The sequence below is a fragment of the Podarcis liolepis genome (genome assembly GCF_965112155.1).
Source record: "Podarcis liolepis genome assembly, chromosome: 9".
In the NCBI taxonomy this organism is placed as follows: Eukaryota; Metazoa; Chordata; class Lepidosauria; order Squamata; family Lacertidae; genus Podarcis; species Podarcis liolepis.
In genome coordinates this window covers 29,559,284-29,581,789 of record NC_139564.1, presented here as the reverse complement: position 1 = coordinate 29,581,789, position 22,506 = coordinate 29,559,284, and the positions used below count along the sequence as shown (strand labels likewise).

General features: G+C 40.5%; 1 protein-coding gene across 2 annotated transcripts in view; it reads right to left on the bottom strand.

Moving 5' to 3' along the window:
- Nucleotides 1-5,967: 5,967 nt before the first annotated feature.
- The window catches only part of AFG2A (AFG2 AAA ATPase homolog A), a 149,569-nt gene continuing 133,030 nt past the window's right edge, over nucleotides 5,968-22,506 (bottom strand). For both annotated transcript variants that reach the window (XM_083460333.1, XM_083460334.1), the window contains exon 16: nucleotides 5,968-8,643. In XM_083460333.1, coding sequence (XP_083316459.1) covers nucleotides 8,467-8,643 — 177 coding nt within the window. In that variant the 3' untranslated portion in view covers nucleotides 5,968-8,466. The remainder of the gene's footprint in view (nucleotides 8,644-22,506) is intronic.

Sequence of the window (22,506 nt, the reverse complement as noted above, 5' to 3'; positions counted from 1 at the left end):
AATTGTACAGTTGTGTAAAATAGAATTAGATTTAGTCAAATAAAATTTGCTGCTCACAAATGCAGTAAAAAAAAAAAGCTGAGGTAAAAGTAAATTACCTGTCCAGCTTCTGGGTGTATAATGGGAATAAGCACCATCTTGTTCTTCTACCCAGATAGCAAAATGTCTTGGGCCTGTCATAAACAACTAGCAATCCCTCTCAACTTCAATAAGAATCAAGCCCAGCCCTATTAGCTTCCTGTCAAATTTGATTGATATCAACGCAGTTTCAAAAGATATAATTTTGAATCAAGATGGTGCATTCAGTCTTAAGAGGGGTCTAAATGCTTGCAGTTTGGAACAGTTCAGTGAACCATCTTCATTCAAAATGGCATCTGCCGGTATCCAAACACAGATCCAAAGTCGCTGCTCAGTCTTCAGAACTGGCATGCCAAATTGGGTGACAATATCTTCAAAGGTGTCCAAATCAGTTCAGTTTGGAATGGTTCAGTCTGCCAACTTGATTCAAAATGGTGCCCAACAGTATACAGTCATAGACAAAAACCTGCTCCTCCGCATTAGCATAGTTTGGAATGTTTCGGTCCACTATCTTGATTCAATATGGGGTTCAATGGTATCCAAACATAGACAAAATCTGGCTCCTCGATCTTGAGAAATGTCATTCCCAATTGGGTGGTGATATTACAAGAGATATTTGAGTGCATAGAGGACAGACGGACAAGCAACTTTCCAAAATACAGTAATTGTGCTGCTGCTACTACTACTACCAAAGTCAGGGGTCACACTTTCTAGGGCTATAGAAATTTGTGACACGTTTAAGGACTGTAGATTTGACTGTACTTGTATTCGCTGGGAGAATGATGAAAGGTGGCTGCTCTAATTATAGTTGATAAAGGCACCAGAGGAAATCTATCATGACTGATAAATAGCACATCACTTCAAAAACAACCGAGGTAGAAATCTTGCCCATTTTTCCTCAAGCAGAAGCCACTCCCTGGGTGTGGAGTAAATTATCAAAGGAAGTGGGAGAGCTTTGCACTAATTTAAATAGATTGCTTTGTGTATGTTTATATTGTCCATTCGCTAGTGAAGACCTGGGATCTTTCTAATGAGGCTGTCTGGAACAAATCAGTTTACGAACTCTTATAACATGCCCTGCATCTCTTAGAACTGGAATGTCCATTATCCTTTAGCTGGTGTAATATGTCACTGTCAGTTGAGCAAAATCTCAAGGGTACCTCAGTGCTGTGCATCTGTCTGTAGAGAGAATCAGGTTTGCTATTTTGGCACACCCCAAATTTGCCAATCCTTCTGCTACTCTTTACTAATCCAAACAGCCAACAGAAGGTTAGCCCGTTCATTGTAGGTGCCACAATCCACAGAAGTCTCCTTCGTGTGCTTCTGAACTTGGAACAAGTCCTCGTCTGATGGTGATATAATAAATTTATTAATCAGGGATAGAAAACCAAGGCTGTTTTCTGTGGGCAAGTCCAGACAGGTGCTTTTTCTTGCAAACTGGTCACTCAGATCACATTTTTCTGTGTGCATGATTGACACACGGCCCTCCACACACTTTTTCATAGGTATCATTCTGCTGTTTCCCATCCACAACAGTGGGCGGTCCATGACAAAATATTTCCATGCTCTTTTCTAACCCCTCTCTTCAGTTACTCCTCCTCCACCTTCTGCTATATTTTACCATTCGGAGCATGCACACACATGCCCCCCACAGGAAGAGCACTATAGCACACTTTAACAGCCCCTCATTACGTTCATTTCCATTAGAGTTTTTAAAAATTTAAGTATTACTATAGAGGTATTGTGCAAGACTGATATTTTGCTATGCCACAATTCTGATAGCTATCGGTTCCGATAAGGAGATATTTGGGCAGTTATTATCACCATTCTGATTTATGCACTGTGATTAGTCTCCAAGGCAGGCTTCCTCAAACTCGGCCCTCCAGATGTTTTTGAGACTACAGTTCCCATAAGCCCTGACCACTGGTGCTGGTAGCTATGGATCATGGGAGTTGTAGGCCAAAAACATCTGGAGGGCCAAGTTTGAGGAAGCCTGCTCCAAGGTAATTCCCCACACGTGTTGAAACCTTCACAGAACAGCACTGCCGAACTACGTTGATGAAATCCCAACATGTGCTCAATGTGCATCATGTGGAAATGGGCATGCTGCTAGGTTATGCTCAGGTAAAAAGCAAGTGGAAGTTGGGGTGCAGCAATAGGAACCACCCAATGAAACACCACCACACATGTGACAGCCCCCTCCCCTCCAAAACCCCAAAATTGTGCTAATGAGTTTTCACAGCAGCAGTGGATGTGTGGATAGATAATGGATCATTTTTGCTTAGCGGTTTTCCCCAGTAAAAGGAAATCTGGAATAAAAAGCATTTTGATGATGACAACATTCTATGACAGTACAAAACACCTGCACGCATGAAGTCCACAATAAACCTGCATCTGGAAGCACCTGTTGCCACAGCTTCAAGCTTGAAGAATGGTTTGTTTATTTAAATTATTTCTAAACTGCACTTTGTCCAATGGATGGTGTAAAATAAACATAATCCATGATTCATACAAATACAATAAAAACAGTACCCATGGGTGAGCAAATGCTACTTCCCTTTCTATGCTGCTTGTCCCAATCTGCTTAGTTCCTTCTTTCCAGACGACAGTCTCTAGCCCTGACTAATTATGCTTCTACTTCCTGTCCCCTCACCATTCTTGACAGCAAAGCAGTGACATCAGAACTGTCCTAACAGCAGCGCTGACAAAGTCCTCAGCCTCAGCATATGTGTATGATGCTTCAATTGTGCATAAACATGTAGTATAGATTAAAGATTCTGCCCTTTTGATGCCACAGAAAGTGGGACATGATGATGGTTTATTGTTTGTTTTTTTAATAATAATTTTTATTGGTTTTTTAACACATATTTAACACAAACAAAACACAATACAATAACAAACAAACAAACACATAAACATGTAAAATTTCAAAACCTTCTTTTCTTAAACCCTGTTTCTCCGACTTCCCCATACCTTCCCTTTCTGCATCCCTGTTTTCAAACTTCTTCCAGCAAATCCTCACTTCAGAATTTAACTAATTAACCTTTTACTCCTCTTGTCTTTACCAAATCAATACAGCTGTAACCTCTTTATTTCCTAACCTTGGCGTTTTAGCATTCATTTATTTTATAATAGTTCTTAAGATAGACTTTAAATTTCTTCCAGTCTTCCTCCACCGTCTCTTTTCCTTGGTCTCGGATTCTGCCGGTCATCTCAGCCAGTCCCATGTAGTCAATCACCTTCGTCTGCCATTCTTCCAGTGTGGGTAGTTCTTGTGTCGATGATTGTTTATTGTTTGAACACTTGTGGCCAAATCAATGTAGCACCGAATAGGCAATTGCATTTCCTGCTTTTAGGCATAGCCCTCAGGGAACAAGGCCTCAGCATTTTTCATGGGATCTGAAAAAGACAGTTGCCACATACCATATTAACCATATGGCAGGCACAAAGGATTGGTTTAACGCTCATTAATGCTACACACACACACACACTCTGAAGGAGAAAACTTTACTGGATTGCCTAATTCATGTTAGTCAACGCAAATACTTACCAATATTATCCATGGACTGGGATTCACAAATAGCAAATACGGGAATCCAGAACAGTTGACTTGTTCTATGAATGGCATTCTTATCACTAATGAAATTTGAATTTGCAGTTGACTCTTGGAAGGCAGAAAATCTTAGAAGGATTTGGAAGCAAGGGGGAGAACGTTCAAGCTGAGGGCAGAGTCTCATGACTGGTTTTTTCCATTCCTTCCATGTGTATGATGTGCAGGGTGAATGAGTTGCTAATTGCTGTAAATAGGGATTCATTGCCATAAGCACATCTGTCAGTTGATCAACACAAGGGCAATGTGGGAACATGCACATCTGGCGGAAACTACCACTGGTAGTATTTTAGTACCTTATTAACACTCCTTCGTTGAAGCAGTTCCTAGAATGAATATACAGACCTTGACTCATGAAAAGGAGAACTCTTAAATATGAGAAGCAGGTTCGCCCAAAAATACATTATATGATCACGTAGTTATGCACCTAGAAAAAGTTTACAATGCATTTGCATGCACGCACAAAGAAACAGAGTCTCTTTATACACAGAGGCAAGGAACATGCAGAGACGTACAGTTCCTCTCACACTCATACAGAAAGCTCTCCCTCCATCTGACTTTGCTGCAGCTGCCACAGCTATGGATATTGCTGGGCTTCTAATTTTGCATTGCACATGGACGCACAGAGGGGAAGCAATGGAAAACTAGGTGGGTGTAAGAAATCTGACTTTTGTCTCCCTTGCACAGCAAAAGCACCCAAACCAGCCAGGGAAGTCTGTATGCTTTTATCTAACCAAAGAAGAATGCTGATTATGTACTTCATTCACCAGTTTATATTCCTATAACTTCCATCAAAACCTAAATGTTCATGCCATTTATTTACAAAACGTTCAGCTGTAACCTGAAGCTTCAAGTGAGACCACCATGGAAAAACAGACATCTGAAACTGCCTCTTTCCTTTTGCTGAAAAAAGTAACTACCTAGAGGTAAACCTTCCTTGGTTTTTTTAATAGTTGGGAAATAATTTACTGCACCAAGAATTTAGCCTCACAATGGTAATATTGTGGTCAAAGAAGTCAAAAGATCCCAAAGCGTTTTGTAGATTCGAATGCTGAAGGTGGGCTATATAGGATTTTTCTCCTGATGACAATATACCCATAAACACCCTCCATCCCTTCCTTAATCTATCCCTCTCTTCCTTGCTAATTTCTTTCCACTCATGATAATAAGGGGAGGGGGGAATCCTCCTGTTTTAGAGATTTATGCTCATCATAATCAGTGTCTTGCAAAATTGGTGCAAAAATAAAAATCACCCCAGCACTTGTGTTGTCTTCCAATTCTTTCTGGGAAATGAGAAGGCTTAACAAAGCTTTCTGTGGTCAATTGTGTTATCGAGGCACTTGGCACTACCAGCTGATTCTGACCTACTATTAATCTCTCAGGAAAATAAAACACTCCTTTGTAGTTAAAAGTCTAACCAGTTACTACTGTGCATTTTCTCTCAGTAAAAGCAGCTTTCACAAAAAAGATGCACATAGTGAAAGCCTTGAATAGAATCAGACGGTGATAACTAGTTGTTTGAGTGTTGCTCAAAGCAAATCAATCAGTTTAAGCAATATTTCTCTTAAGTGACATAAATGCAACACATATTATCAGATTTGTGCTTCTAAGCTCAGTGATGTCCAGAAAAAGGACATGCTACATGCTTGTGACAGTATCTCCAATACCGAGAATATGTAAAAGTGCATCACTGTTTTGACTGTGGTTTCAAAACTACAATAAGCAAACATCAAAACAAAATGCCATTTTGAAATATTACCTTGGGATTGTGGTTCTTTTATACCAAAGGAACACACAGAAAGATAGTGTAAGAACACAATTGACCAGTCTGGCAAATTCAATTGGGCAAATGCATCAAGACTATTTCAGTCTTTTTAGGGGGTGAAACTAAATTTTTGCAAATTTCTCCAGCGAGCGATCTTAAAAATATGTGTTTGGGAGTGAGGAATTCAAAACTGCTATTATTTTTGAGGACAACATTTAGGCTTATGATCTACCTTTGATTATAAAGCATATAAACTGCTTTCGGAAAATCAAATAATTTTATCTTCTGAAAATTCCAGGTAATGCTAAATAAATAAATACAACAGTGAGTACTTGGCAATAATTTTTAACTATATCTATGCCATTTTACACACATTTTTCTTATGAAGCAAAACTAAATTATATGAATTTGAATTCCCAAGTCATGTTATAAAATTTTAGCACCCCTCATCTTTGGAATTAGAAAGTTGAAAAATCCAACCTACCTACAGGCATTGAAAAGAAAAGAAGAACAGTTTAGCAGTTTCTAAATTAGTATTTAGAAATACTGCCTTTGGGTTTTTCCTTTTACTTCTTTAAAATAAATCCAGCGTTCGATGCTCCATCGTCATATTTGGAACAGTAGCTCAATGTCTTTTAATGGGAGGAAATGCAATTTAGGATGAGGGTGAAGACAGATGAAATGTTTTCAGCATGGTGGAAGTGGTTTGAACACATAATTGCTCCATTTGTTTTCAGGGTAGTGAAATGGGCATTCAAACTACATCCATTTCTGTCTTCACCCTTACGAAGCTCCTAAGGACACCTACATCAGTGCTGGTCTGTCATCTTTGGTCTGATAGGGTCATCTTTGTTTTGCTTAAAGGAAGTATTTTGAGTACTGTCTAAGGTTATATGGTCAAATGTATCCATGCAATCCCCCCCCCCCAGCCACTATTCCAAACTTGGAGAGAATATTGAACTTTCCAAGGTATGTGGTGGAAGTGGCGCTGAAACATTTCAGATGAATAAATTACCTGTTGTGTGGTGGGGGTGGAATTAGATGAACAATTTTGCAACTAAATGTTGTATATACATTGGGAAGATGTCCCTGGGAATGACTTATCAATCCTATGCATGTTTAGTTGGAAGTATATTTCACTGTTTCCAACAGGCTTAACTTCCAGGGTGTGGGTAAGATTATGGCCTCAGCATATGGTGAAAGTGCTGGAAAGGAGACAAAAGGCTGTATTTGTCCTGCGTTTTGTAGGAGCAATGGGATGACTGCCCCCTCTTCTCTCCACCCCTGCCTAAACCCCAAATCCTCCAACTGTCCGGAACTGGTTTTAAGGATGTGCAGAGCACTGTTCAGCCTTCCTTTGATGGAAGTTGCTGATATGGCCCACATAACTCTTAAATAGTTTTGTAGAAAATGGAATTTCAGGGAACTCTTTTTTGCTTTTATTGCACTTTGGTGGGAGGGAAATGATATACAAGTTTTAAGATGGAATGAATGAAGGTAAACTGCAAGATAAAATGTAAAGAACAGCACGCGCGCACACACACAACTCTGATATGAATTCCCATAGATGGAAATGTTATAAAATTATGATTAAAATTTTGGCAGCAGCAACTCAGGTATGATTGTTTTTTTACTTAAGGGCAGGCATGATGCCTCCTGCACTTTCCACCACTGCTCCAACTCAAGCCAGGTACATTTCAGGTTATCAAGTTTCACAACAGGAATTTGGAAGAAAAAGACCTAGCAATCTTTGCCAAATGCAATGTCTCTATTGAGTGACTCACTCTGTTGCCCAGATTTTTCCTAATTTGGGTACAACAGTTGGTACCTGAAATAGACCTGATTAGAATGTAGATACTTAAGGCCCAGGATGAGTAAGAAATCCAAAATAGCCATCGGAGCAGGACCAGCATGTGGGAGAGAATGAAAAAAGAAGAGGAGGGAAGTGTGCCAGCAAACCTGACAAATTAGCGAGTTCTTCTTCGTGTAAAGCCTGCTGGGCCATCTTAAGGAGTGGCAGCAACAAACTAGGAAGTCTCTCTAAGCACGCACGTGCTCTGGCAAGTATGAGTGCATAAACATCTTTCCTGAGCTTCGTGTTCAGGAAGCGCATTGGGCTTCGTGACAAGTTACACCCAGAAACAGTGTTGGCTTATTTGAACACCTCTCATGGAACTAGGGTCCTGGAAAAATCTGACTTCCTCTTCCCTTTTGTTAAGGGTGGGCTGTGGGTAGTGGTCTTGAGAGAGTCAGGAGTAGGAACTGGGAGCCAGGAGAAAAGGGCAGTCAGGTTCTATGGTTAAACCAGAAGGCAGGACCAAAGATCATATCAAGCACCAGGATAATTCCACGTCCCTGGCTTATGCAGCACTATTGCCAAAAAACACTTGTTGTGGTTGGGCCAGGTGGACAAAAGACGAGGAGTCAGTGTGGCATGTCTTGTATCGGGAAGTTTTTAATGTTTGATGTTTAAGTATGCTCTGATGTGTGCTGTGAGCTGCCCAGAGTGGCTGGGGGTATAAATAATAAAATAATAATTATTATAACACCAGGCCACTCTGCAGTGGGACTAAACTAAAGTTCATGCTGCTTCTGAAGCAGGAAGGTGTGGGAATTAAAGGGGGTTTAAAGAGATATGATGAGCACCCTCAGTCTTTGGAGGCCAGCTATGAAGAGTTTAGGGTCCTTAGCCTGGCTACGGAGCATGCTTTTGGATAACCTGCCCAAACGTGTGGGTTCCTGAGCAAGGTTGGGTCAGGTAGGTCTCTTTATTTACTTATCTGTGGGGAGCGGACAGGGAAATTTCTGGGACACAGAAGAAAGGCATGGAGTGCCACATATGGCACCTGAATTCAAGTTCCCCCAAACTCTGCTTTAAATTATTTGTGTTAGTTCTAAAGCAGAGAAGGGGAACCTGTGGCCTCCATACATTATTGGATTACAGCTATTCAGCTTATAAAAGAGCCCATGGAGTCACATTATACAATGTACAATTGTTAAATAAATCAGTTTCTCAAAGTGAATGTAGCCCACTCTGTTGATGATAGCCGTCATAGAACTTCTGCAGAGAATCTGGAATTCGAGGAGTCACAATAGCTAAGGCTTGTTGGAAATGCCGTCCCATAATGCATTTTGCTTGTATATCTTCCTGAAGGGCAAGAAGCGCAGCTTCCCTACAAACCGCAGTTATCTGAAAAAGAAATATATGTATTTAAATAACAAGATTTATTGCTGGAACATTTTATCTGCTGAGGACTGGTGGCAGAGGACAGACGCAGAATGAAACAGAAGGCCACATTCATAATTTTCTTGAGTATCCATGGAAGCCTCTGCAAAAAATTGTTCCAAGCCTGGCAAAATCCACCAACAACACATTTACGTTCTGATGTTTGTTATTGCAGCATACACTGCCCTCTTATATAAATAAAATATGCATATGGCAGATGCTCAATTAAAAATACACCAACTGATGGCAAACAATTCATTAAGCATTCCAGAAACGAGAGAAAGACTATCAAATCATTTGTGGCTGCTTTCTTGTCTCAAACTGTAACTTTAAAAAAAAGGTGGAGGGAAGGGGGAAGGAAAAGCATACAATTCAAAAAGAGAAGCAGGAAGGAAGAAAAAGTGTGGAAAAGAAGACTACTAATATCTTAAAGCCTGAGATGGGTTTTTAAGCTCTCTGGACTTCAGACAGCGGAAACAGCCTCATGTTAATGTCATTCTAAAGACACATTACTGTGGTGAAAAGCGCTTGAGGAATGAACAGGGGGACCACGATTTTCAGTGTAAGAGGGAAAACAGTGATTGATATTGACTGCACCCTTGTGTGTCTAAATGAAAGAGCCAGCTGAAATGCATTTGTCAGCCATTCAGTATATTTTCCTTGTTTGTTCACTTGCTGAAAAGACTTCCACCGCCCATGCAGGACTAATGGCTGCCAAAGTCTTTTAGTAGCTTTTTAGGGGATTTAGCATGTGTTTAGCATGCCTTCAGAGAAGAAGAAGAAAAAGCATGGATTTGGACATCTTTGTCAAGTTACTACAATATTGCTGTTAGTTCTGATCAGTGCTCTGCTGTTCTGCATTTTAATGCTTTAGAGCACAGTGAAGACGTTAAAGCAAAAAAGAAAAAAGGAATCACACACATTGCCATCTCGCAGGTTAAAGTCTATGTATGCAAGTTAACGGAGGGAGCACAGCCACAGGAACCCATGTTTATTAGTTCCTAAACTCAGAAAACACCCCACAAAGCCTGATAATTTCTCAAGTAACACATACAGTACCTTGATATGCTTTCCTTGTTTGCGCACTTGTTTTTTTGACACCAAAAGGCAAACCTTTCACAGAAAGTCTTATTCATGCCATTGCATTTACAACTCAAAATGAACATGAACATCAAAAATCAGAATTGTGTGTGAGCAATATATTCTTCCATTGGTCACATGAACTCAAAGGTCACATGAAGAACACTCACAACCAGCTTTTCTGCTAGTACTTCATGTTTCCAGTGATTACGTCAGGGGTTGTCAACCTGGCCCCTACCGCCCACTAGTGGGCGTTTCAGCATTCTAGGTGGGAGGTAGGGGGTTCTATGGCACCAGCGAAATCCTCCTTCCATTGAGCACTGGTGGGCGGTAAGGAAATTCTACCATCAAGAAAGATGCACTAGTGGGCGGTAGGTATAAAAAGGTTGACTATCCCTGGATTACGTAAACAGTGGTGTAAGAAAAACCAGTAATCAAAACTTGGGAACTCCCAGAAACTGAGAACAAGAGGTACACAGTGTTGCGACACTACATCCAGTCTCAGAGCATCTGTAACAGGATGATGGAGGTCTGCCCAGCAATCTAAGCAGGGGCATTTGAGTAACAATGACCCATACATATCGAGCATCAAAGTATTTGGATTATTTTTGAGAGACTGATCCAGTGTGGCCTGTGATGTACGGCCTTCACTGGAGAAGATGCTAATGAGGATAGGTAATAGATGACTCTTACATGTGAGCAAGATGTTCAAGAGGGATGAAGCCTCAAAATACAGAATGGGAACAAACTATGCCCTTGGAATAGAATGGAATGGAATGGAATGGAAAGGAAATGCAGACAGCAGTGAAGAGCAGAGACATCTGTACTCCTATGCACTCTATCATGCACACTAACCCAAAGTACTGTGGATGACATGCAGCAGCTCATGGCTTAACACATGCAGCTGCCAGTGAGTGGTGGAGGCTCAGCACTGCAGGATGCAGGCAGAACATGCAGGCTCAAGCAAGACTCTTAACCTCTAAAATTCCCAGCCAGGTCATTCATGCAGTTCAGCAAGCCTACTTCCCACAGCTTGTAGCCCTGAGAAAGAGGCAGTTGCGGCCAGCTAGCAGCAGCCATCTCATGTCAGGGTCAGCAGTGAGTGGTGTGTATACATGTGGGTGAGACACAATGTTTGCCTGTCTGTCTCAAGACAGTCACATCCCACATGCCAGCATGCAGGCAGAGAGCAAAGGCGCTGCTTCCTGCATGTTCAATTTCTGAAATGCTTACTATTTGCTCATCTACAGACTGTAGCTTGGATCACTAGTGATCCCTCAGCATGCATTTTCAGCTCTCGATGTTGTGTATTACCTGACTATCTTCGACACAAGCTAAGCCTCATCTGTAAAATGGGCAATTTTTTTCCTGGAATGTCTTCAAAATGCTTACGTCTCCAGTAATATTAAGTGTATGTATACAATGGTTGGTGACAGGAACTTTACACACAGTCATTAAATGTGCTTCTTAGATGAGCATCTTCTGTGAATTTTGCCCATTAAAAATGGGATGCCAACCCTAAGCAGCATATTGAGCCCTGCTGTTGGGCTCTATTCAGGTGCCAGAATGGTTTATTTCAAGAATCAGCAACCCTGTCTATTAGGATTCAGCCATTTTGCAGAAGGGAAAACGCAACAGTGGTGATACTTGCTTTAAATGACAAGATCTAATAATAAGAATATGTTATTAGTGCCTATCATATTCCTGGGCATGTTTTGCAATACCAATCTTTGTGCACGAGTGTATTTTGCAGAAGGGAAAACACAACAGTGGTGATACTTGCTTTAAATGACAAGATCTAATACAGTAATAAGAATATGTTATTAGTGCCTATCATATTCCTGGGCATGTTTTGCAATACCAATCTTTGTGCACACGCACGCACACACACACACACACACACACACACACACACACACACACACACAGAACTAGAATATTTGACACTTGACATTTCAACAGGACTAACATGTCCCAGCAAAAATGCCACATGCACAGGGTGCATCACACAACCATGCAATAGCAGTATAGCCCTAGTTTATATATGTATCAGTGGGAAATTTGTCATTTATTTTAGTGAGGCTTAGAAGACACCCGAGATGTTTTGATCTCAAATTATTTTCTAAAGTTACTAATGAGTAAAAAAGAACACACAGAATAGAGACCAATAGTAATATTTAGAGAGGGGGTTCTAATTGTGTCGATCATTTTCAGCTTCCTAGGTGAAAAATACTCTCAGGTATCAATTATTATACTCCTGAAGCCATGGACTGATAACCTAACAATTCATCTGTCAGGATGAATCAGATGAGATGAATAGCTGATTCAGCTTGCTTGAGTCAGGTCCATTGTGGTTTTAAGCACTAACTTTTTTCCAAAGGGCTGAAAGTCCTTTTCAGCTTCTTTGTATTTGAAGTGCTCCAAAAAAAAACTTTAAAGAATATCGAGAGACGGGGCGGGCAGGGTGGTAGTGGGGAGAAATGAGCTTCTGTGTTTAAAGTCTTAGGTATTTTTTAAGAGTGGCTTGGTTAATGCATCCTCTGCCGGGAACACCTGTGAACTATTGAATTTAATTGGGCTGCAGCTGGTGCAGATTGTATGTGCAGCGACTGGCAGCCCGATAAGCCCGTCTCTTACATTGTGTTGCATTTTCCTTTCCCTTTCATTCAAGCTTGTCATCCCCCCCACCCCCCACCCACCCCCAGATGGTTACAACAGACCGTGTGAGAAAGGGATTAGGGACCTGGAGCAGATTGGCATCCTGTGGTGGTTTGTGAATAGTGCAAATTGTGGAGCTTTCCCGGATGACGACTACCTGCAAGAGTGCGGGCTGGCTTGCCGCACACACACTCCTAAGCACGTCTAAAAGTAGGATTAGAGAGTGGGAACATCAGCTTTCCCACTCAGCATGAAGGACCGTGAAAAGGCTTCAGAATTAGACCTTTCAAACAATGATGAAACCCCAAGGGTCCAATCTGAAAAGGTACCCCCCAACTCAAGTCTTTTCTGTGACTGACTCTTACTAAATCAGTCGTATGCACCTGCTTACATCACAAATAAGCCCTCATCGCAAATAAACCCCAAATCCAACCCTGAATAAAAAAAGTCAACATAAAGGAGAGGAAGTTTAAGGCTGCCATGGTTTCTCTGGACAAGGAATTAGGAGGTCAAAAATCATAATTTGTTACTTAAGATATCTCTCCTACATCCTGCTAAGAAACTCCATATAACTATTGTTTTAAAAAGCCAGCTCTAGCTTCTTCTTTCATCCCCCCCCCCATTCCTGAGTCTTGGAGTCCATTGTCAGCAATATGCCGATGACACACAACTCTGCTTCTCTTTTACATCTGCAGGTGTGGCAAGAGATGCACTGGACCATTGTCTTGCCTCAGCAACTGACCAGATGAGAGTCAATAATACTGAAACTCAAGCCAGATAAGACTGAAGCATTGCTAATCGGTGGTTCCCTAGACTGGATGGATATAAGGTGGTCTGCTCTTGATGGGGTAACACTCCCTCTGAAGGAACAGGTATGAGACATGGGGATTCTTCTGGATTCACTGCTATTGCTTGAGGCTCAGGTGGCCTCAGTGGCACGGAGTGCCTTCCATCCACTTCAGCTGGTGGCCCAGCTGTGGCCCTATATGGACAGCAAACTCTAACTTCTGTTGTCTGTGCTCTGGTAACCTCTAGGTTAGATTACTGCAACACGTTTTGCATGGGGCTGCCTCTGAATATGGTTTGGAAATTTCAGCTGGTGCAGAATTCAGTGGCTAGGTTGCTCAACTGGGCAAGATGCTTTGAGCATGTAACACCAATTCTTCCTCGACTACACTGGCTGCCAATGAATTTGCAGGCCCAATTCAAAGTGCTGGTTATGACCTATAAGGTCTTAAACAGCTGAGCACAGCAACACTCAAGGACCTTCTTGCTCCATATGAACCAACCCAGACCCTGCAATCATAATCCGAGGCCCTTCCTTATGTGTCTCCTCCGTGAGAGGTCAGGAGCGAAAGGGGAGGCCAATGAATAGCCGTATGTCAAAACTGAGTCCTTCTATTTGATCTTACTGAACGTATTAAATTATTAAGCCTAGAGGAAAACACACATATAGGATCTCAGAATTCCATACCAGCTTTGAAGAAATACTGAAATTCTCAACAAAATAGTAGTAATTTATGCCCTAGAGCCACAACTGAAGGCTAAGTGACTTTGGGAAAATATTGTCATATGAACTTAAGTTTACAGCTTTCGCAAATATCACATGTACTTTATAAAAATAAGATCCGTTTTGTGTCTATATGTATGCTTATCAAATATCCACATGATACTTGTTTATCTCTACTGATGCTTATCTAGTTGTCATGTGTTTGCACAGACCCAGTAAATGAGAGACAGATGAACTGTGTTCCCAGAATTAACACATGGACCATGCAATAAACAGAGAAGATTATTTGTGTTAGGCTTTTTATGGGGTTATGCCAAATCCTTGTACACTGCATAAAGGGTCTTTTAGAAAGATCATGCTCATTCTCAACCATTCTGATAAGAATTAACACCCACAGGGTATGTTCTGAATGTAGCTACAAGCCTAGTTTCCTTTTCTTCTGTTTGTGATTTTTCAACTATACATGAAACCTTTCCAAGCAATATATTAAATGTAAATTCCAATTTAACATTTGTAACTACAAGCTCTAAATGCAGCTGCTTTCCAAAACATACTGATTTGATACAGATCCCATCATTCTGGCAAAGGCATGGCAGGACTGCACCTTTAACAAAAGAATTCTGTAACAAAAACAAGTTTGCACATGCTGGGATGGAATATTTTTAAACAACATGCCCTGCCAAGTGCTAGTTTCAGCTGTATTTGTGGAACATAACTGCATACATGCACTTCAGAATGAAACTCAGTTTCATTTCTGGAACCCATCTCCAGAATAATTATTTTTTTGAGAAAACCTCTACAAATTAATCCACACATTCACTTTAATACCCTTGTGTTATCTCTAGTACAGGCACATTTATATACCTGGACATATAAGCTATTGTGTGTACTGTATGTAGGGGGGTATCACTTTCAAGACTTGGCAAATCATAGGGTCATATATCTCAGCACTCAAAGGACCTCATTGGGAAATACTTGTCAGCTGTGGTCAGCACAGTTCAAAAAGATGATGACTGATAGAGTCAAAGGCAAGCTGAAAAGATGACAGACCAGAAGGCAAACCATATTTTGAAACACTGCAGGAACCAAGTATGCTTAAGCCTATGGTCAAGAAGATTACGTGGTGACACTTTAAATAAAAAAGAAAGCAGAAGTTAAAGAATTGAAGTGTCCAGACAACAGAAGAATAGATTTATGTTCTCATAAATTCTTATTCTTAAAATAAGGTCATCAATGCAATAAGTTGCTTAAGGAAGCTATACACTTTCTCAGCCCAAACTTAGAAGTCCTATCACAGATCTCCCACATCTTCTAATTTGGCCATAACTCTTATTTCCATTGATACAATGTGTCAGAAATTAGAGCTAATTTTTAGAGATAACAGTTCCCTAAATACCAGGTTGTACACATACTATATTGATGGTATTCAGATTTTGGTGAAAGTTTGTGGCCAGAATAGGGACAGAGAAGTGTCTCCAATTTCCAACTTGCTGGAGATTTTGGGTGGTTATAGTGCATGTGTCTTTTTCCAAGGAATTCATAAAAGAGTTGCCAGCTGCAGGCAACCATCCAAAACACTTTCTGGAAAGCTGAAGAGCAGGAAGATTTCCATGCTCTAAAATCATCACTGCCAGAATAGATAATGTTCCCTCTAAGAGATGAAAGTGGCTGATTTTCTTCATTGGGTTATGAGCAGAAAAATGTGTTTTGGCCACAAGTTTGTATGCCATGATGAGAAGCACACCCCCCCCCCAAAATGTGGAATAACGAATACAACTCCAACCCCCTACACCATCACTCTAAAGGCAGGAAAGAGATAGCTAAAAGATGGATGGCAACGTCAGTTTTTCTTCAGGGTGTAAATCAGTGGAAATAAATGTTTTCTGCTATTAGGGGACTTAACAATTGTGTGTGTGTTTTCTTTGCACAGATCTTAGCAATTAAAGAATTCTTATAATATAGCTATTAAAAGAATGAAGACGTATGGAGGGAGGGGGCTGAACTACTAGATTGGCATGTGGATTCTGAAAAACTGATGCATCCATGCATGGCTTTGTCAAGAACAAACTCTGTTTATCTTTGTTTTTAAGTCCCCTACCTTGTCCAACATACACAAGTCAGACAGGCATAATACCAGTACATTTCCAAGACCGTATGACGTTTGTGTTATTTTTGTGCTAAAGAGATTTGACAACATCTTTGAAAGGATCAAGGGGATCAAGCTTCAGAGTTTCTGTTGGCTTCCTTCACACAACAGTTCTATATTTACTCAGATAGGAATGTTAAAGATAGGTACATAAAACCAATGGCTTATCCGTATTGTGGATTTTATGAGAAAGGCAGTGCTATGATTCTCCAAATATGAAGTGTAGCCCAGACCATTAGGACTGCCATGATTTTGAGTTCACATGGCCTTCCCTATGAAGCATGAGCTCCATCCTTCTCTTTAAGCTAGATTCTGTACTTGGAAAATGTGTAGTCATCAGACAATTCTTTGCACAGCTGCATTTCTTGTACTGTGGTTGCCTTGTAGCATCCATCTCCCAAGCTAGAACTTGGAAGAAGTAAGGGAGGAATAGGAGGATTGGAGAGAAAGTGAGGGTTCCAGTTCTTTGTGCCTACCCTAATAGCTTAGGTAGGATTAACAGGGAAGGGTTCTGGGTGTTTGCTCTTTTCCCACAACCATTTCCACAACCCTACCTAAAACCATACAGGGAAATGTACAGCTACCCAGGGAGGTAACATAGAGGTAACTCCTTGGAGGTGTAAGGAGATTAATTATTGGATTCCTTCCCCTTAGCTTTACTCACCACGGAAGAAATGTAGAGGAGTTGTCGATGATTATAATAATACTATTATTGCATGGTTATGAATGTGGAGTTTATTGTATTGTCTTTACCTTGATTTTTTTTATTGTGATTTGTAAACCACTTAGATTTCTGATGAAATATGAAGCGGTTAAGTAAGTTAACTAACTTAAGAATAAAAAGAAGAAGTGACAGCAACAGCTATCCGGTTTCATGAAGATGCACTTAAAAATGTCTGGCTTGTAACTAGTATAGGGCTCTTGTGAAAATATCAAAGAAGATAAGCAAATGACACCGAGAAAGACAGAGCAGACAGGGGAGAGAACATGACCAACTGAAGGAAAGTTCAATAGCATTAGCATTTAGAAGCTTTTAAGTGTAAACATAAAGATAACTCAGATTTGCAGTCACCAGATTCAAAGACAGGAATAATTAGAACTTCAAAATGCTAAAATGCTCTGCTAACAAACACGATGCATTGGTATCCATTGCTGGTTTCCTCCAAAGATTTAATGTACTATATAACATTCTGGATTATTTAAAAAAAACCTCCTGAAACTGACATTTTCCCGTTCAGACCATTATAGAGGAAGAAAGCAGGGGGATCTTTCACCCCAAAACATATACAATATTAAAATTTCATTGCCAAACATATATGTGATGTGCTTTCCACAGTTAATTTTTAATTTCCTGACTATACCGCATGTGAAATTTTCAAATACTTTTGGCACTCATTTCATGACATATGTGCACCTTATTGCAGGAAAGCAGAGTCAGCCCAATATGGAAGCCTCCAGACTAACTGAGCAATCCCTGTGACTGTAAATGTTTCAAACTGAGTTTCAGGAAATGGCAAAACGTTACAATCCAAAAAGGATTACAAATGGAGTATAATGGTTGCCACACTCTTCCCAAAATCGGCTCCACAATAAGAGAAGGCAGGTGTTTTAGCCAGCTTACATACAAAACTGATGATTTTCTGTTCGTGTTTATAAAAGCCACAATTCATAACTGACAGAAGGCTGTAAAACTTGGCACCTTCCCTCCTACAAAAGATTTTCCCCATGTATTCAATTTATTTTGCTTTACTTTAAGTCACCCTAATTATGCCAGCATCTTCAGCTGATGATTGTATTAGTCCTGAAACAGTCCCTAAACAAATGAGAGCTTTGACTTCCATTGTTAAAAGTCCTGCTTCCAATTTTTGGAGTAGCAAATTAAATAACTTACAAATGAAATACTGGGCTTAGGACCAAACATTTGAACATTGCCCTGTCCTCTTCAGAGCAAGGAGGAAGTGGCTGCTGAAGAAGGGACAAGCCAAGAGAAATAATGTTTAACCTCAGCCCCATGTGAAAGTGATTTGAGATAATCGAAGGAGTCTGCAAATATGCTAAAAATGGGACCACATACTAACAGAAGAGCTTTACCAGGAAGTGAGAAATGCACTGGACCCTTATCTTCATGAGAGCTATGTGGGGAAAGTGCTATGGCAGGAGTAGCAGTAAAGAAATCTCTTTTTAATTTAAAACTACAAGATCGTGATAACCTGTCAAGTCCTTTTCCTGTGTCAAGGCTTGGTATACAAAGCAACATGGATTTCAATTACAGGAATGAAGGCTGCATTCCTAAGCACACATAAAAGCATAAGAAGAACCTGCTGGATCAGGCCAGTGTACCAGACAGTACAGCATCCTGTTCTCACAGGAGCCAACCAGATGCCTGTGAGAAATTCTCAAGACAGACCCAAGCACAAAAGCACTCTCCCCTCCCATGGTTTCCAGCAACTGGTATTCAGAAGCATTATCCTACTGACTGTGAAGGCAGAGCACAGCCATTGTGGCTAGTAGCCACTGAGAACCTTACCCTGCATGAATCTCTCTAAGCCTCTTTAAAGCCATCCAAGTTGGTGGCCATTGCTGCCTCCTGCGAGAGTCAGTTCCATAGTGGAACTAAGCACATAGCTGTCAACTTACAGATTTGAAAATAAGGGACCAGCAGCCTCGAAAATAAGGGATCAGCAGCCGAAATAAGGGATTTTCAGAGTACAGGTATGTTCAACTTCTGAGCCCCTCCGAGCCAAAGACAGAAAGCCCAGCCAGCAGCCAAACGAAGCCTCAAGCGGTAGTTTCCACAGTGCAGCAACCCGGCAAAGGGGATGCTGCAAGGAAAACCACCGTCACCTCTCCGCTGGGAAGCGCTGAGCAAAGGCGAGTCCCCAGGCAACGCGGCCAACTTGATCGGCACAAGGCATGCAAGCTGCACCCCCCAGTCGTTCTTAACAACGCAGCCAAGCAACACAGTTGGAGACTCCCTCCTCCCTGGCCAGCAGGGAGGGAGGAAGAGGAGCTGCTTCCTTTGAAACCCGGGAAATTTACGGGCTATCATCAATCCGAGACAGCAGTGCGACACGGTGCTGGAATAAGGGAGTTTCCCGCCAAATAAGGGATGGTTGACAGCTATGACTAAGCATTGTATGAAGAAGTGCTTTCTCTTATCTGTCTGGTATCTTTCAACATTCAGCTTCATTGGATTTCCATAAGTCCTACCGCTCTCTATCAATTTTATCCATGCCATTGCAAACTTCTATCATGTCACCTCTTACTCACCTTTTCTCTAAACTAAAACATTCCATATACTGAGAAATACAACCCATTAAGTTGCATAGAACTTGTTTCTGAGGAAACACACACAAGGTTACACGGCAAGCTTATTTTTTTAAAAGTTAGACTAATTTCCATTGTTGAAGAAGTTTTCAAGTTACACAGGATGTTTTTAACATTCACGTTTTAGATGTGAAAGCCACAGAGCCTGATATTCAAATAACACAAGTTCAGCCACCATATATGCCAGAGGGGCCACCCAACTGCCTGCAATGCATGAACCTAAACACGCGGTCCAAGCTGAAACTATACTGGACCCTGCTTAGTTGCAAATGTGCTAGCCGTTTTATTGCTGCACCACCACTTAGTCATCAAAAGCTCAGTTTGGAAATTAAAATTACTGATAAAATCAGATGCTAGAAACAAGTTAGTCTAAGTTTTTTTAAAAAAAAATGTGAATAAATTCAGCAGTTTTAAAAATATGAATTATAAAGCACATGCCAAATTTTCATGACTAGGTAAGACTTGCTTAAACAAAAAAGTTCTCAGCAGGTGCCAAAAGCAGTACAGCAAAGGTGGCTGAATAGTATCAATGGACAGAAAGTTCCACAGAGTAGGTACTGCCACACTGAAGGATCAGTTCCTTGAAAGTGTATAACAAACGTAATATTGTCACTTATAAATACTTGCTATTGTAACCTAATTGGGAATCAGATTCCCTTGTTGATCTATCGCACCAGAGATCTATATACTACCAGTAGTAAAGGACAAAGTGGTGGGGCAGAGGCTTCCCACAATGACCAAACAGATGGTTCTAGGAACACCATAAGTAGCTTTCTGTCTTGCTTTAGCTCTCAGAGCTTGATACAAAGCAGCCCACTGGATCCAAACTTGTAGGTGCCAAATAACACAACAGATGTGGGGATCCTATTCTAGTTCTATGTTTTTGCCACCTTCAATCAAAGAAAAAGACTATCCTTTTGTAATTTAATATTCAAATAATTTAATAGTTAATATTTTTCCATATAGTACAGAGGACAACTTAAAAACCAAACATATATAGTAGCCAAGAAAGAAACCATCTGGGCAGATAACAGACCTGAATTTTAATGTATTTTGGTCTATGATGGTATCAAGCATCCAGGTCTTACGGGGTGATAAACTATCCCCACCCCCGAATGTTTCCACCATAAATTCATTTACACTTATGCCTGTAGATAAGCTGGCCCACTGCTGTTTTAGTATTCAGTTAAGCAGCAAATAATTCAATTTTGCTTGTGGGAAACTATTTCCTAAGTACCTCCTGCTACACACTGTGCTAGCAGTGGTTGTGTAAGAAATTAATTAAAGTGTTCCTGTTGCAAAACGTTCTGGAGGATGAACAAAAGCACAGTGAAATGCAAGTAAACAAAGGAGGGTAAAATATGCTTACCAAATGTTCAATTTTTTGGCTGGGCTATATACTAATTTTTGCATTAAAGGCTTCCATAATTAAAAACAAAACAGCAGCAGCAGGAAGAGGAGGCAGTGCAACCAGCAGGGATAGGCTATCCTCAATTCAAGACCTGGGTCAGGATCCTAAGAGCTACTAGCCTGGGTCCTATCCGCTCAACAGCCAGGGCATCCAGGCTGGGGGTTTTGATTTTTTAATATAAGCATCTAACCATAAGGATGTATCATAAACTAGTTTTAATAATTCCCTCTATTTGGTATGGGCTGCTGCTGTTCCAAGTGGGCAGGATAATCTAGTTTATGGAACAACTTGCACAGTTCTCTGGATGTGTACCCCAGGGAACTTAGCTCCACCAAACAGGCTTCCCATGTGGAACCTAGACTGTGTAGTAATGGAGACATCAAGCTGTTCACGCTTTTAATTAAATTGAACACATTGTTACATTTTCTCAGAATATTTATTTACTCAGAAAAATAATGTACACACACACGGTTCATCTGGAAGCTGTATCATTTTTCTGGTTTCATAAACATAGGATGACAAGTTTGTACTCATTAGTCAAAGTACTGGAGGACTACTGCTTTTGCATCTGGGCATTATGAAATTCTTTGTTTACATGCTGTTGCTTTGTTTATAAGGTGTAGAAAGAGTACTGACTTATATCAGGGCATTGTAACATTTCCTCCATTTCCTCCATTACATTCTGTTAAACATTCTGTTTAACCATCTGGCGTGGCAATGTAAAAGAACAAGGATTCCAGCATCCATTTCTTTACTACAGAATGTATGATCCACTGGCACAGGGGATTCATTTCCAGATAAAGGATTACAGGAAGATTGCTTTCTTACAAACTTATCTAAACACAACATCAACACAATATTTGATGAGTAAAGCTGTTGGCAACACCAGTGCAACATCACAAACCATTGTGATATGGTAGGGCTGCAGGCAGTGCCAATTTTGAAATCCATAGTAAAGTTGGGATTAGTACAGATTTCCAAACCAAAGGTGACATTCATATGCCATTTCATTTGCTACACTCCCTGCATGATGAAATTCTTACGTAACTTCAATCTACTTTAAAGCTCTTTGGGATCAGACAAAAGATCCATCTAGTCTAGCCTCCTGTTCCCCACAGTGGTCCACCAGAAGCTTCTAGGGACATGAAGGCAATCTCACTTTCCCACTGTTGACAACAGCAAGTGGTACTCAGAGAGGCCTTTGATTCTAGAGGTACTAATATTATTTATTTGATTTCTTACTTCCGTTTACCACAAGGTCCCAGGGTGGGTTGCAGCAATTTAAAATACAGTATTAAGATCAGTTTAAAACAAATAGAGTCGAAGCAATAAAATGGGCCCTGAAAATATATGGTAGCATATAGCGATCATGACTTGTAGTCACTGAAAGGCTTATCCTCCATGAATTTGTCTAGTCCTGTTTTAAAGCCATTTAAGCTAGTGGCCGTTACTACTTTTTATGGCATCAGTGTTTGTAAATTTTACACTTTAGTTTTGTATTAAATTTGCATTAATTTTGTATTATACATACATGGACTAGACAAAGCTAAGGACTCAATGGGTAAATTAGAATATGTTGATAAATCTCTCCCACTGCAATCAATGGTATGTATGCCCAGTTTGGGTTGCCTCTTCTCCATAGTCTCTACTGTGCATAGGATAGCAACATAAAGCAAGCTTTGTTGAAAAGCTCCC